Raw genomic sequence first — 15,966 nt, forward strand, 5'->3', positions numbered from 1 at the left:
ACTAGGAAAGAGTACGTGATTGTACAAGGAGGAGTACTGCTGCATCTTTGCCCCATCCTCTGAGAAATGCATCCAGGAGCCTGACCACTACACAGCCCTGTGTTAGACTGCTCAGCCAGGGGTCTGCAGGCACCAGGACTTTTTGCTGGTCTCTTGGCAGCTGGTAGATCTCCAATTTGTTGCCACCATCTATTCCATCACAGCATTGCCAGCATACTTATCACAGCAGCTGGGGACCGATAAGATGATTGTTAGTCCAGGCTTTGCAGCACAGCACTGAGACAGATAGTCATTAGATTTCCAGGTCTTCATGATGAAGACATGAGAAAGAAATGGATGTTTAAATATCCAGAATAGGTCCTCTTGGTGTGTTGTGACTTGTAACACTTTCCTGTCCCCTTCACCTGGCAGGTTTTTTTCTGTACTGTTGTGCTCCTATCTCCTCATACAGAAGGTTTGCTAGGAATTCAGCCACCCTTTCTTGTTTCTCTCTCCCATACTTGGGAGTATATAAAGTATACATGCTTATCTCGAGTAAGTAAAAGCCTTATCGATGTATGTAACCTGTCCCTTTGACAGTTATACAGTTTGGCTTTGTCACTCTGTTTGTGGCATCGTTTCCTCTGGCTCCTCTCCTGGCTCTTATGAACAACATGTTGGAAATCCGGTTGGATGCATGGAAGCTGACAACACAGTTCAGGCGCATGGTTCCACAGAAGGCACAAGACATCGGTGCCTGGCAGCCCATCATGCAAGGCATAGCCATTCTTGCAGTGGTCACCAATGTAAGTACGGTGCCAACAATTGCAAAAGGTTTAAATGCCTGCACTGCAGGCGTTAAATCCAAATGTGGGAATGCCATGTGTGGCAATGTAACGCTTAAATGTTCCTAAGTTAATTATGAGCATCATTCCCTTAAGGCTTCAGCGCCTGTGAAATAGTCTCTCAATAACTTTCCAGATGTTTTGGAAACAGAATATGGCTACTGTTTAAAATAGTATATCTAAAGAAAATAGATTTTATTTAGAGCTGATAGAGTCATCAGAAAAATCTGTTACATATGAAGACCATACTGCGTCTTTCCTAAAATTATAGTGCATAGTGCAGAGATCTTTTCAGAAGTCACAGCTAAATGCCTGAATTCTGAAAAAAAAATAGGTTACTATTTAGCTAAGTTATAACTGATTGTTGTTTCTAATTGTTACAATTCTTATGGTCAATGCCTTCATATTTCAGTTTGGCCTTAAGCAATTTTGCTCCTAAAACAGAAAATCTGCTTCTTTCTTATGTGCTTAATAATACCATGTGTGCTCAAAATTGCAGCACTTACCTTTTGAGATCAGAATTAATCTTCTGATACTTTGCAAGTTAATCTGTTTTTCAGTTGGATTTAAAATTAATTTTTAAATAGTTTCTTTATAATATTTAGGGGGAAAATATTTCTGATTAATACACTCCTAGCAATGAAATTCAGACCTTTCAAATTTCCCATATCATTAATTCACCAAGATCTTACAGATAGCCAGCATTGTGGGGAGAAAAATAATACGTTGAACTTTACCACTGTGAATTATTTGATTGCTTATTCTTAAACAGTAGCTAGTATGTATTATCTTTCAAAAAATTCTCACTGCTGGCATTTCTGAAAAGAGCGGGGACCACTGGTTTCTGCTGCAGGGACAGTAACACCACACTGTCCATGGTTCATAGCCTTTTTCAACACCATTTTCTGCCATTAAGGGTGAGATCAGGGGTTCCTTCTGATACACTTAAAGGTAGTCACTTCCTCCAGGACCTTCTTGTGACCTTACTGTCACAGTAACAGTACCTTATTGTGTTCAATAGGAGTTTCTGGAGAAAGCAGTTGAGTCTGAAGACAAGAGTTCGTCTTAGCCTAGGCTTTCACAGGAGGCTTTGCCTGTTTCGAGAATGGTGGACTTTGGGTAAGAGGAGGGAGACAGAGCTGAGCACTCTACTATAGATACTAACTCGATAGTTAGGGGACTTTATTTCAAGTAAGAGAGCACTTCAAATTTGAGTAAGGACATGAACTTATATTCCTATATCTCAGGCACCTTCTGCAGTCATTAGGTGTTTGGCTGGTCTGGGGTCTCAGCCCCAGGGATTCTGCTTTACAGAAATAATATAGGGATAGGCAGTATGTGTACCTTCTTTTCCCACACCCAGATGAGCATCCCTGCATATTCCTCCCTCTTTTTTTCCCCACTCTAAGAAGTCTTTGTTTTACTGCTGGAAGGATGAAGCTATTTTTGAATAATTGATAGATGAGCTTCCATGACCTGACTGCTTATTGGGTTATCATCTTCTCAGTAGCTTGATTTCATTATTTGGGGTGCTGGGGTGGTACCGTATAGAAATAGGAGCCCAGGGTGGATTTCAGTGATAAGGAAAACTTCATGTGTCAGCCTCAGCTACCAGATGTATTTTCAGGTATTCAAAGGTCTCCCAAAATGACCATTATTCTTGTTCAGAACTTTATTTCACACTATAGCAATTCAACAGGTATGGTAAACATAGCTAGGATGTAGAGAGCAGACTCAGGAGGATGTAAAACAAGAAAATTAAGCACAGAGAAATGTCAAAAGAAAAAAGGAAACTCGAGGATGGAAAATGTACAAGAGAATCTGGGCGACAGACAACAAGCTTGAGCATATGCTCCATCTGTTTCGCACTGCTCTGCTGAGGCAAGCCAAACATAAATCCAGCTGTTCCATAGGCATGTGAACATCCAAGGCCTACTAGTAAATCCGGTGTTAAAATCAAAAAAAGAAAAAAAAAGATGCAGCTTTGGTAGCACATGTTCAAATTGTTAGAAATGTCAGGCAGCACCAGAGATACTTTGGGGCCCTTTTGGTTGTGCAAAAAATTGTTAATGATAATTCTTCTATCAAATGATGCAAATCGTAGCAGGTAATGCAAATTCACAGATGATGCATAGCTTCATCTAGCATAGCTAGAAGTAGAGGCAACATTACTGGTGCCTCAATATCCTCTCTTGAACTATGCTGCTAGAAAACTTATTAAAAAGCAAAAAAAGTTCTGGTGCCCTATGTTATGCTATTGGATAAGCTCTCTTTCCTAGTCAATCCAGCTGGATCTTGTAGTACCACTGTGAAATAATAAATTGGATATAGATCTTCAGATAACTTTAAAATATTGTTATGAATACCTTAGACACAGTCCTTATGAAATTCAAGGCAGAGTTAAAGTGGCTTTGGTGACCTTACAGTGACTCATACATGTGTAGGCTTCTGTTAGGAATGTATTCATGCCATGCTTTCTGCAGAAAAATGACCCAGCAGTAAGTGTCTGTCACTACCCAGTCACAGCCCACCTGAGGCTAATCTTTGATTTGCAACTTTTTTCCCTCCAAATTCCTCCTTATGTGCTACACCCCTCAAGGCATCGCTGGAATCATGGAGTTCTCAATGTACAAAGATATATTTACAGCTTGGTTTTACTCTCTGTCCTCCTTGACAGGCATTCAATCCCAATGTGACTGTAACTGCAGGCATGTTTCTTTTAGTCACCCTTTTTGGAGGCCTCATGTGTTAGATAACCGTTAAGGTCCGTGCGAACGCAATGCATTTGCCGCTGACATTGGTGGGGAGACCATCGTGTTCAAAAGGCCCTGCTGCAGGTGTTGCAAGAACCTCAAAGAGATCAGTGTTCCTTGCTAATGAAGTGTGGGCCATAAAACCATGTACATTTACAACAGTAAATGCTAAAAGCAGTTTTCTTCCTTTAAGTATTTTTTTTTTCTTGTTTGACATCCAGAATCTAGTATAGGTCTTCGTTCTTTCCTTTACCATCCCTGCCTTGATTTTTCCTTAGTGCACAGAAACTGTTTCATCTCTTCTATGTGTTACAGCTGATTAGACTTGGGTAGTGTATCATCTTCTCCTTCATGCATTACCTTTGCAAACACCTGCTAGTAACTTGCAAGCAACTTTTGCACAAAAACATAGGTTTTGAGACTTGCTACTCAAGCACTGGACTTGCTATTGCGTGATACCAAAGCATCTGTTGTTGATTTGAAGACTGATTTTTATTAGTTATGGTATAAGTGGGAAACTTTTTGCAGTTTGGGCTTGGGAAGTGGAGAATGTCCCATTTGTTTGTAGTTTTCCAGTGCAGTACTCTGAAATGCAGCCCATGATTCAGGAGGAAAAAAAGTTTTTCCTCTGAGAGGATGCTGTAAGATTAGCTTTTGTATTTCTGTCCTCGCAGCACATCTGGAGATCATTCTAAAAGAGGGAGGAGAGTGAGATAGATTTAGGATGATGAGAGACCTGGGGCCTTGCAAAAAAATTCAGTAAGACCAAATATTAAGTTGTTTAAATAACATAAATGATACAAAGAAGCAGCAGCAAACTCATTTGGTCCAAAGGGAGAAGGGATTCTTTTGCCTTACTGTTCAGTTGCTATTAGTTCATATATATTCTGACTGGGTGAGCTAATGAACAGAAAGAAATTAACTAAAACTTTCTATGCTTGTACATCAGTTAAAACCAAGAGTATTCTAGGTGTGAGGTCATCTCCCTGCAACTGCAAGACATGGTAATGTATCTTTCTTGTCAGCCAAAAATACCTACTCTGCATGTAAATATAAACAACACATAATTTTCACTCCATTTCACACTGGCATGTAATGCTTAAAAACAGTTGTTAAAAGCATGTGCCAACTACATTTGATTTAAGCCAGAGTACAGTACAAAAAAAAAAATATCTTGGAAATTTTAAACTAGTTTATTTTAGTCTCAGGATGCCTCCCTTTTCTTTCTCATTTGCCAAATCAGCTTTCTCACAGCTGAACTCATTTGTAACAATATTCTGGAGAACCAAATATAGATCTTGGACCACGGTCTCAAAAGTATTGTTTCTGCAACTTTTGTCTTAACTAGAGTTTAGCTTCTTAGGTACTTCAAAGTAAGCCAACCCAAAAGGTAAGACAGTAGGATAATGTTCATCATTTGGCAGTGGTGCTACCTGAGGCACGGAGGGGGATCTTGCAGCGTTTTCAGCTCCCTGCCCTTTCCCTTCCCTGTCTTTTCCCTTGTTACTGTCTTTTGTGTTGTCCTGGCACCAGCACTTTGACAAACACGCGATGGGGATTCCCAGCCGGATCAGTGCCAGGATCTAATCTGCTGTGCTCAGGCAGGAATGCCTGAGCCAGCCCAGGGCAGAGGGAGCTGCTAGGTGCAGAGGCAGCAGGGACAGCGGTTGCTTTAGCTAGCACTGCCACCAAAGTGGTGGTTGAAGAACTGTCCAAGAGGGGTCCGTGGGTTTTTTTCAGTCTTTCTCCTCTCCCGTTCCCCTTTACCTACAACTGTTAGAAATATCTCCTCAGGCTGGGGCTGTCTTGCTGGGAATGCTGCACAAGGGTGGACAGGTTTTGCCCCATCTCATGAAAATAAGGAAATACAGACTGCATGAATTGCAAACTGGCATGAAGGGGAATAAAATACAGATACTACCAGCAGTTCTGCTCCTCTGTTACCCATTACTGCTTAACTTTGCACCTTCCTCTGTCCCATACCTCTCCTATGGCTTTTTTCTTCCCTTTTATGCATCTCTGCCTAAGCCTCCCATTAGACACTTTTCTCCTCCATGTCTCTGCCTTGGTTCTTCCCATCCATCTTGTCAATTATTCTTTTTCCCCTGCCATGGGACAAAAGACTTCTATTTCAGCCCTAGGGTGCAGCTTATCACTCCTTCCTAGGTGCTAGCCACCAGAGACGCCTGTTGTCATGAGCTAGCCAGGCAGCCTCTTGCAGGCACTCAGCTGCAGATCTTGCCAGTGGAAAGTCTTCCTCTCAGGGAAACCTTTTGAGTTTGCAATAGCAGAGGAGTAGATTGAATAAACACAGTTAACCTGCCCTGCAGAATAGGATGTTTTGGGAAGTTCATGAGTTTAGAAAAGACTTCCCACAACAAACCCACAGATCCAATTTCCTACCCAGTTTGTGACTAGCAGACTGGGTAGGACAGGGAGCAAGATAAAAACAAATGGTCACGTCATATGTAAAGCAGCACTATGCAGCTGCTACTAAAAAAATTATCTTGGCGTCAAGAGCAGTTTCCACATGTACCGACATTAAAATTTATGAGGCAACAACTGCCAAGATGAATTTGGGCTGGCTAGCACCTCAGAAAGAGTGGGATGTTTCTAGGGTCAGAGGTGGATCAGCTATATATATAAGTTATTTAATTCATTTACTCAAACCTCAGGGTTCCTGGTGAAATTTAATGTTATATTACTGAAGGACTCTTGCATTGTTTCCATGAGTTTCATCAGGCAGGATTTAAGCATCTCATAAGTACATCTGATAGCAAACACATTTGCAGAAGGTTACCTTAGAGTACTTTAAGGTGAGTTTGGCTGCTGACCTCCACTGCATGCTCATGAAGAAGAAAGTGTATTACAGTGTAACTTTTTTAAGGCATCCAACAGAGCTAGCATAATTTAAAAACTGTACAGAGTGCACATTCCAGAAAGATTGTTTTATGCCCGTGAGTGACTACGTGCTCATTTACAGAGGGAACCACTGACTGGAAAAGCACGTATTTTCTATTTTTAGCTCATACTGTAACTTGTGAGATACTAAGTATATGGCAAAGCCATGCATATTAAGGCCTATTTCTTAAATGCTGCTCTGCTTTTTTGTCATCTTTTTCTGAAATGCAGGCTATGATCACTGCTTTTACATCTGACATGATTCCTCGTCTGGTTTATTACTGGTCCTTTTCGGTCCCTCCTTATGGGAGTCACAGCGGTCACACTATGAAAGGCTATATAAATAGTACACTTTCTGTCTTCAATATATCAGACTTCAAGAATGTAAGCAAGCCATTTTCCCCTTTGTTTGGGAACCAAACAACATGCAGGCAAGTGTCAAATAACCATTCTTTTCCAATGACAAAAATAAATATAATTCTTTAATATCTAAATCATCGAATTCAGTTAACGATATCCAGTAAGAAACGTTAAAAGACAGTAGAAGCCAACATGTTTTGAATGGCAGAACTGAGTAGAAGCGTTCACCCGTAAGTTTGTGCTGCTCAGAAAATTCTTACTTTATTTTGGTTTTCTCATAATTGATAGTCTTACCAAAAAAAAAAAAAAAAAAAAAAAAAAAAAGAGGCACTTTTAAAGTTTTATAAGTAATTCTTAATACAGTGTCAAAAAAAGGACATTTCAGCCAAGTATAACTTATTCTCAGCCACGATTTTGCACGTTACTGTAGTTAGGTGCAGCTAACTGTTCCTGGATGTATTACGCTGGGACATGTCTTGCTCCATCCTCTGGCCACAGCGCCGTACTGCAGATCGATGCCCGAGACTGGTTCCTGACTTTCCCACATTGCTTTCAGATACCGGGATCTCCGCTACCCTCCTGGCCACCAGCACCAATATGAGCATAACATATACTACTGGCATGTCATTGCAGCCAAGCTGGCTTTCATCATTGTCATGGAGGTAAGCGTACAGGGTTTTGAGCCTTACTTGTTTGAACTTCTCTTCCATCCATGTAGAAATTCCTTCACAGACATTCTGTCCAGGCACAGCTATCAGAGCTGGTTATGTATGCTAGCATGGGCAAGAGATTGGGAGACGTAAATTAAGTGTAGCACCATTAGAAAAAAAGTCTCTGAAGGTATGACATCAGCTGAGAATTGCCCCATGTGTTTGCAGCTTCTTTTCTCAAGAACTGTAAAATTATTTTTAGTATCAGAAATAGAAGGGACAGTTACACCAAAAATATTTTTACATCTACTCAGACAAGGTTTGCACACAGCTTTATGAATACATGTACATAATTCACATGTAGTAGCAGAGTGAAGTCTATAAAGATGGTCACTACAAGAGGTGAGTCTCTAGTTGAGCATCAAAAAGCAATTGCTTCTTCCTCTGCAGCTACCATCTGGGTTTACAAAAGATGGGAGTTCATCCAAGATGAAGGGAGAGGACTACTAAATATTATTTCATTATAAAATGCACTTAGGGCCTGATCTAAGGGCTACTAAAGTCATCAGAAACAGGCAACTGGTTACGTCAGAGTTCCTGTAGCAGAGGAAAGCCCATTGCCCCAGAGTCATTTGAACAAACCTAAAATAATTTTAAAAGAAACTGTAACCAATATTTCCATGCAGGAGAAAGCACTGCATACCAGGGTTCCCCCAAAGCAGGTAGAGAAGCCCTTGTTAAAACCAGGATTAGAAAATCAGTAATTCTTGTTTATCGGACAATTATTCTATTCATTAGTCATCTGTTTCTTAAAATACTGTTCCACTGTGATAGATCTGGTACAGAACCAGCTGAGTCTTAAGAGATAATGTGACATTTCATTTATAATAATAACAATGAGCTGCTCAGCCTGACTGACATTTTTTAATTTTCACCTTCCCCAGCATGTCATATACTTCGTGAAGTTTATTATTTCATACGTAATTCCAGATGTATCACAAAAGACCAAGAGCAAGGTCAAACGAGAGAAGTACCTAACACAGAAACTCTTGCATGAGAATGATCTCAAAGTTGTGAAAAAAACCATGGGGAAAATAGCCGACAAAATTATCAGAGGAGTAGACAGCACTTTCCGACCTAAAGCTGAATAAGTTAGTTTTTTTATGGAATAACAGTATTTAGCCAACTACTACCTGTCCAGATATTACCAATAGCTAATCAAAGACTTTGGATTAATTCCCTTGACTAAACATTGTTTTTTGCAACTGCTACGTGCTCATTTACCTGTTTCCTTTGGACAAATGCAACCACTGCAACTCATGTAAGAGTTACCAATTTTTTAAACAGCTTTAGTAGGACATTTTTTTAACATGTGAAGATAAAAATTATTCATCCTCTTCAGATGATGCAGATTAATTCTTAAATGCATAAAGTGCTTTCCATTTTATTTGGCATGGGCTATTAGATCTCGTTTGACTTGAATAAAAACTTAAGAACAAGAATGATTTGTTATAAGAATACCATCACATCTTCTGAAGGAGTTTTAATTACTTGCTAATGCAAACCCCAACTAAAAAATGAAGAGGAAGAGCCAAAACATGAAGGAAGGAGAACGAAACTACAACTCAAAATCATGTTGTTAAGCCATTGGAATTGACATACTAAGCGCTGTATATGCTGCACTGAATTAGCTATGCATACTGAGACTTAAATGGATAACAAGATATTTCAATTAATCATGGACTTGGATCACAAGAAGCAGCAGGACTGTAAGCCCATCCTGTTCATCAATCTCTCTGTAAACACAAGAATTGCCTTTGAAATCAATGCGTACAAACTGACTTTACAGCACTCTGAGTGAGCAGAAAACTTGGGCATTTTCTTTTCCCAGTCAATGTACTTTCATTAGTTCACTTGCCCATTCTGCTCTAAATGACCGTAGCCTGGAAGGTCTCCTACCTGTAACAGTAATGAGTGTTAAAAGTCTTTTCACGTACTAAATCAATATTTGTAGAGGGCCGTCGTTCACATTTCTCCCACACCAGAGGTACCATGCTCTTCCCTGAGATTTTGACATAGGAAGAATGAGCAGCTGGACCTGTTGTGGCGCGACATTGCATAATAAAGTGAATTCTGAAAAGACCATAAGCCTATTCAAACTGGAGATTGGAATAAACCATTCAATATGCCTTAACCATGTTGTGAGGCTTTAAATAACTAGGAAGGATGAGATGTGAATGCATGTGCTAGAGCCATCAGTCATCTTCAAATTAGGCTGCAGATCTGCTTGTCTATTTTGGCTCCAATTGCAAACTGTTAAGGAATTACAGATTAAGCATGCATGCAGAGCTCTGCTTTTTGTCTGCAGCAGTGATATTCCAGATTATTAACTTGCTTTCTCTTTTTAACAATTTTTGTGGACCAATTTCTACAAATTCTGAAAAAAACAAAATCTTGTTAAAAAAGCAAAAGTATGCCTGTACTCTGTAAACCAGATTACTGTTGTGTTTGTAATTTTGTGCTAATCTTAAATGTAATAGATACGCAGAATTTTTAGGCAGATTATTCATATAGCTTTTTACATATGAAGAAGTTCATTTGCAGAAACTAAGTAGCATTTATAAGATGTATTTTATCTCATTAATAATCAGAAGAAAACAAACATCTGATTTTTGCGGCAAAACTTCCAAATACTGACTGCTGTGTACTTCAAGCCTATCCTTTGAAATGGCAACATTTAAACCAGAAGAGCAGCACATCAAGGGAGTCCTTTCAGCAGTCATGGTACACAAGCTTTCACTCAGCAAGACTTTGCATGATTGCATGAAAGATTGTGAGAATAAAACTTGGTTCAAAAATCAAGTGATGATGAAAGAAACTCACAGGTTCCAGAGAACCACTTGCATTTCTGGCACTGAAGAACTGAAGCTTACTTATTATAATGCCTAGAAAACTTTGTACAGACTCCGCCTGAAGACAAAAAAACACAGGTCAGAAAACCAAGGTAGACCATAGTCATAAATTGCAGTCGCCCAGAGCAGCAATGGAACCAGTGCTTCTTTGCACAGAAAATTCTACCCTTTGCCATTTGTTTTGGTTTCATCAGAATTATGACAAGACTTTAATTTACCAGGAAGAAAATATAAATTGGGCAGATGGACAAACACTCAGAAGTTTCTAAAAAAGACAGAATTTCTTATCAAATTATACCCCTTCAATACTGGTTTGACCTTTTCCCCAGATCACAGATGGTTGGGGTTGAAAAGGACCTCTGGAGGTCATCCTGTCCAACCCCTCTGCTCAAGCAGGGCCACCTACAGCCAGTTGCCCGGCTTTTGAGTATCTCCAAGGATGGAGACTCCACAGACTCCCTGGTCAACCTGTGCCAGTGCTCAGTCACCTTCACAGTGAAAAAGTGTTTCTTGATGTTCAGAGGGAACCTCCTGTGTTTCAGTTTGTGCTCATTGCCTCTGGTACTGTCACTGCATAGCATACCAAACTTGTATTTAAAACAATTTTTTTATCCAAAACTGTTTCATGGCACAATTTTTTCAGTGAAGTACTCAGGACTTCCCAGTGCAAAGTGAGTTAGAAAGGCCAGTCAGCTCCTTTCAGACTTGGAGCTTTTTGACTTTAGTTTTGAACTGGCCCTTCCCCATCTGCAGTCGTGTTCAGCTGAGAGATGCCATCTTCATTTTCTTTGCCCATGGGTGATCACAGCACCAGTGTGCCTTAAGTACCTTTTCAGGTGTGGTGCTGGAGGGCTGGGGAAGGCAAGCAGGCATCCTGTGATAAAGGAAAAAAAAAAAAAGCAGCACGAAATGGACCATTTCAGACAATTGTTTGGTCTTAAGGAAGCATTTATTGCCCTCTTTGAGAGGTAAAGAGACTAGGAAACAAAGGAATTGAGTGCCTTGAGTGCCTTGCCTGGGGTCACACTGTGAGCAGTGGCAGAGCTTAAGGGTGATTTTCAGGAGTGTCTGGTCTTTCTGTTCCTTGTTTGGCTCCTGTGGCCTCTCTCAGTTGCTGCTTTTTACATCAGTTGTCAGCTTTTCCTAAAGGTGGAGTTGATTCGGTGTCAGAGAGAGCTTATATTCCTGCCTTAAAAAAAAATACTACATCAGCAAAGCATGTGTATCTTTGACTTGGGATCCTCCTATAATCAAATCCTGATCAGGTTTGACTGTGTTTCTACATTACCATTTTGTTCAGCTCAAAGGTGTGCTTTTGAAACTAGTCATCCACTTGTCCCCACTTTCTGGGCAGTGCTTCCCATCACAGTCTGGTCTCCGAGCGCATGGACTGAATTCCTCTTGGTTTAAACTGAACCAGAAGGCAGGTTTTAGAGATGCACTTAATGGTCCCTGACAGGCACTTAGTCCAGAAAGCTAAAACCAGAGCTAGGCTGAAGAGAGCAGTGAGTACTGCATGGGCATCACCTAGTGAACATAACTTTTTGCTCTAGTGGTTTGCTTCTGGAGAGCCATGCTCCTTGCTAATGGAGCTGTAACATTCCATTTCAGAAGACATTATACGAGGAATTCAGTTCAGTTTGCCATATGCACAGTGTTTTTCACAGCACAATTCTGAATGAGAGAGAAAGAAGAGGAAAACCAACAGAGTGCCTAATAATTGCAGTTTAATAGTTTGATTTAAGCTGTGTAGTTTCTGTAGCCTCTACCTCCAACTGCTGAAATGTGCTCTGCTTGTACACAGGGAGCTCTGCGTAGGCATCAGAACAAAATGCTGGGGAGGGCAGATGCCAAAATATGAGCATTTGTAACTTTCTTTGTTTTTTTTTTAGACTAGGTCACTTTAATAATTAAAAATCTGCTTGAAGGGAAAATTAACATTTGTTTTAAACTATGAATCAATTTCACTCTTTTTTACACTTGATATATATGCCAGACTCTTACTTTGTACAGATCTGTTGGAATCAGGGTGAATTTGGACCAGTAACCATTTCCTTGCCTTAACAAGCGCCGTAAATTACAGACCATTGCCACTGTTTTAGACTCCATGTATGTTTATAAAATTCATAATATAAGAATGTATTTTTTGTATTTTTTCTAAGAATGTTTGCTATTAGTTTCAGAATAATAAGATTTCTCTATATTTATTGTCATTAAATAAAGTCTATTTTAAAATAAAAATACATCTGATGTTGACTACCATTGTTTTCCCATGAACAATACTGCTGCTGCCAAATGCCACATTTAAATTATTGCAATGTCATCTCTGTCTAATTTCCATATTCCTCCTCTTTTTCAATCTTTTTCCATTAAACTGTTACTGGTACTGAAATTTATCTCCTGTTTTTTCTGCATCCTCTAGATGGAAGTCATTCCTTTCCACACCAAGTAGATGACAAGGACCATTATGTTCTCATACAAATAAACAGTTTAGGTCTTTATACCCTTTCACTCCTGTCATGATAAACCCTGTGTTATGTTTCAGAGTCATCATTTATTTCTTCATCTGAATTGAGTCTGTGATGCTCCCACCTCCAGGCAGTCCATTCTCTCTGTCTTTCCCTGCCAGCCAACCAGCCAGCCATCCGTTCTGCTTCTGCTCTGACTCTTCCTCTCTACTCTGAGGAAATCCTTTTCTAAGATTTAGCGAATAGGAAGGTTAGAGAGTAATTTTAAACAGAGACCATTTTTTTGCACTGAGGTGTGTTGTTTTTATTTCCCTTAGGGATTCCCACAATCTGCATTCAGTAGCTTTATGATAGTTGTGGAAGCAGAGGTGCTACCACTTCCAACCTGTTTTCTGCTGGCTCAGGGTTATGTGTCATACCGAGGCCAGTACCCAAGCTGTCCTGCCACTCTTGCATCGATTTGCCTTTGTCAGACTGAGAACAAAAGAAACTTTGTCTTGAAGCATAACAACGGTTATTGTCCTACAGGCAGGATCTGGTGTTGTCACAGACCACATCTATAAGGAAGGTGTGTTTTCAAATTGACTGATATATTTAAAACCCTTCAAAGAACAGGCTTTAGTATTTTTTCTGCTTAATACATAAATAGCCAAAGTAGCATATTACTTCTGGTGGTGCTTGCTTAATTTTAATTCTTTCTGTCACCGAGTGGATGAATTGCACTTGCTTTGGCTAGCCGGTATGTGCCGGATGAAAGCAAGCTCTGCTCTGCCATGCCTGGTACACCCCACCTCCTCTCTGTGCTCCACCTGCACATCACCAGGGACGTCAGCAGTTCACACCAAGTCTCAGTTTTTCTCTGGTATGCCCACCTGTCATTTGCAGTCTACTAAATAAGGCCACATTTCCTATACAGGGGAGCAGTGCTGGTACCTGTAAGCTTTATTTTTATTTGCATTTATATGGACCTCAGCCATGAATCAGTAACAAGTACACAAAACATTGAAAAGGTATGGATGTAGTTAGTCATAAATATCCTCCACATGGCTTCGGGCAATAGTTTCCTCGTAAGAAAATAGTGTATCTTAATAGTATGATAATAGTAATAAATTCTTTCCAGGAAAGTTTAAGAAAGCATTTTTTTATTTACAGCCTGGAAGTGTATCAAAACAAGAGCCTTTTAAAGTTGCTTTCTACATTTTTTATTGCATTCTCTGATACAAGTGTCCTGTAAAAGCACTGCTAATCACTGAGATTAAAGTTACAGTTTATCAGCCAGCAATAATGCAAAGAAATTAAATCACTTCTCTTGCTTTTAGAATGGATTCATCTATTCTCTGGTTATTCCAGGCAGTCCTAGCACAGGGTATGGAAGTGCACATGTGAACACATATCCTCTGTCCTCTTTCAAGTACACATACACACAGAGATGGGTGCTTTGCCAACTGTAAAGAACGTAACTCCCAGCCTGTCTCACACTGCAAGATGCTCTATACCAGGGGTCCTCAAACTTTTTAACCAGGGGGCCGGCACGTGGATGCAGTGGCAGGCAGTCACCTGTGGCTGCTTGGTTTGTCCCCCAGCCCGGGAGGGGGGGGGGGGGGGGGGGGAGGGGGAGGAGGGGAGGGGTTCTGTAAATACCAGGGGCCGGATTGAGGACCCTGGGGGGCTGTATCCAGCCCATGGGCCATAGTTTGAGGACCCCTGGTCTATACCAATGAAGAAAAAAAGCCTTCCATCCAGTTGTATCAAGATATATTATTCTCTATAAATATGTAGCCTATGGTAATTAAATGCTGAAGCGAAAGAAAATGAAGAAAAAGCACGTGACAGACCATGGAGAGAATGGTGCTGCATTCCATGGTGCAGCAAGCACAGGCCAGGACACCAAAAAAACACCTCTAGCATATGAAGACAGAGTTTATAAGGGTAAAAAAACCAAACTCAAATTCCTAAATTGTGCAACACAAGGGAAATTACACCCAACTCTGATAGCATTAACAAAATATCAAGGATTTCTGGGTTATTAGGTAGTCACACAGTATCCACATGAGCCTGCCACATAATTTAACTCAGTTTCTGGGTGGGCATGACACAACAAGTGGCTAAATAAGCTGTGCCGGGAGCCACAGCCACCTGCGGCTATCGCCTTACCTCCCCATTCTCTGCCATCCCGTTTGGTCTCCTGTTACAGTTGTGCTGTGCGCATTCATGCAGCCATTTTCTAAACCAGTCTGGGTGCTCAGAGTGAGCAGAGTTACATGTAAGCCTCTGTGGCAAAGGTACTGCAGGATCTTTGCTTGCCAGAGCCTGGCAAGCCGGTGGAAATAGCGACCGATAGCCCCAACCCGTCATTCAGCCCTGAGCATCCATGCCCTCCACCAAGGGGCAATGGCACTTGGGGTTTGTCATGTTCTTTGGTTTTACCTAGCTGAAAGCAACCTGCCTATCAAGGGCTGATCCAGGGTTTAAGGTTACTTGTCCTGTGAAAATATTTTGGTGACCACGCCAGCATAAGTAGGCAGGGGCTCTGCCTCCTCCCAGCCACGCTGGAGTGCCTCCTGCCAGCTCCTGTTTGTGCAGCTGCATGCTGGGCAGGGGAGCGCAGCGGCAGGGGCAGCTGTGCTGGCACGGGTGGCTGTGGCCACATGGGTGGCTGTGCTGGCATGGCAAGCCTGGCAGGGGGTCATGCAGGGTGAGAAGTGGAGGATGGGGCAGTCAGAGAGGCAGCCCAGCAGCAGGATAGCCTCTGGCCCCAGCAATCTACCGAAATGCAACTAAAATGTACTCCTTATCCCAGGATTATTTGAATGAGTTAAAAAGAAAGGGACTTGCCTGCCTGCCTGAGCTGGTTATCCAGCTGAACCGTCAGGGCTGTGTCTTTAAGAGTCCCCTGCACGACTGCAAACAGGCAGGGCTGGCCTTGGCACCTGGTCTGGGTCTCTGAATATCCCTTTTCAGGGGCTGCTATTGTGCCTTGAGCTCAGGCTTCACCTGAAGCCAAGTGAATTTTTCAAGTTCAGACATGCCCTCTGGATGCTCATAACTCCAGCTACGTAGAAGATTATATAGATGGCTAAAAATTGGCAGAATTGAGC

The 15,966-nt window shown here is 41.1% G+C and overlaps 1 protein-coding gene across 1 annotated transcript in view; it reads left to right on the forward strand.

Annotated features, from left to right (window-relative positions):
* The window catches only part of ANO6 (anoctamin 6), a 76,602-nt gene extending 65,749 nt beyond the window's left edge, over positions 1 to 10,853 (forward strand). Inside the window, exons 17-20 of the mRNA XM_040596764.1 lie at positions 580 to 785; positions 6,710 to 6,909; positions 7,395 to 7,500; positions 8,433 to 10,853. Coding sequence (XP_040452698.1) covers positions 580 to 785; positions 6,710 to 6,909; positions 7,395 to 7,500; positions 8,433 to 8,639 — 719 coding nt within the window. The 3' untranslated portion in view covers positions 8,640 to 10,853. The remainder of the gene's footprint in view (positions 1 to 579; positions 786 to 6,709; positions 6,910 to 7,394; positions 7,501 to 8,432) is intronic.
* Positions 10,854 to 15,966: the final 5,113 nt, after the last annotated feature.

The sequence above is a fragment of the Falco naumanni genome, chromosome 5, assembly GCF_017639655.2.
Source record: "Falco naumanni isolate bFalNau1 chromosome 5, bFalNau1.pat, whole genome shotgun sequence".
NCBI classification, from domain to species: Eukaryota; Metazoa; Chordata; class Aves; order Falconiformes; family Falconidae; genus Falco; species Falco naumanni.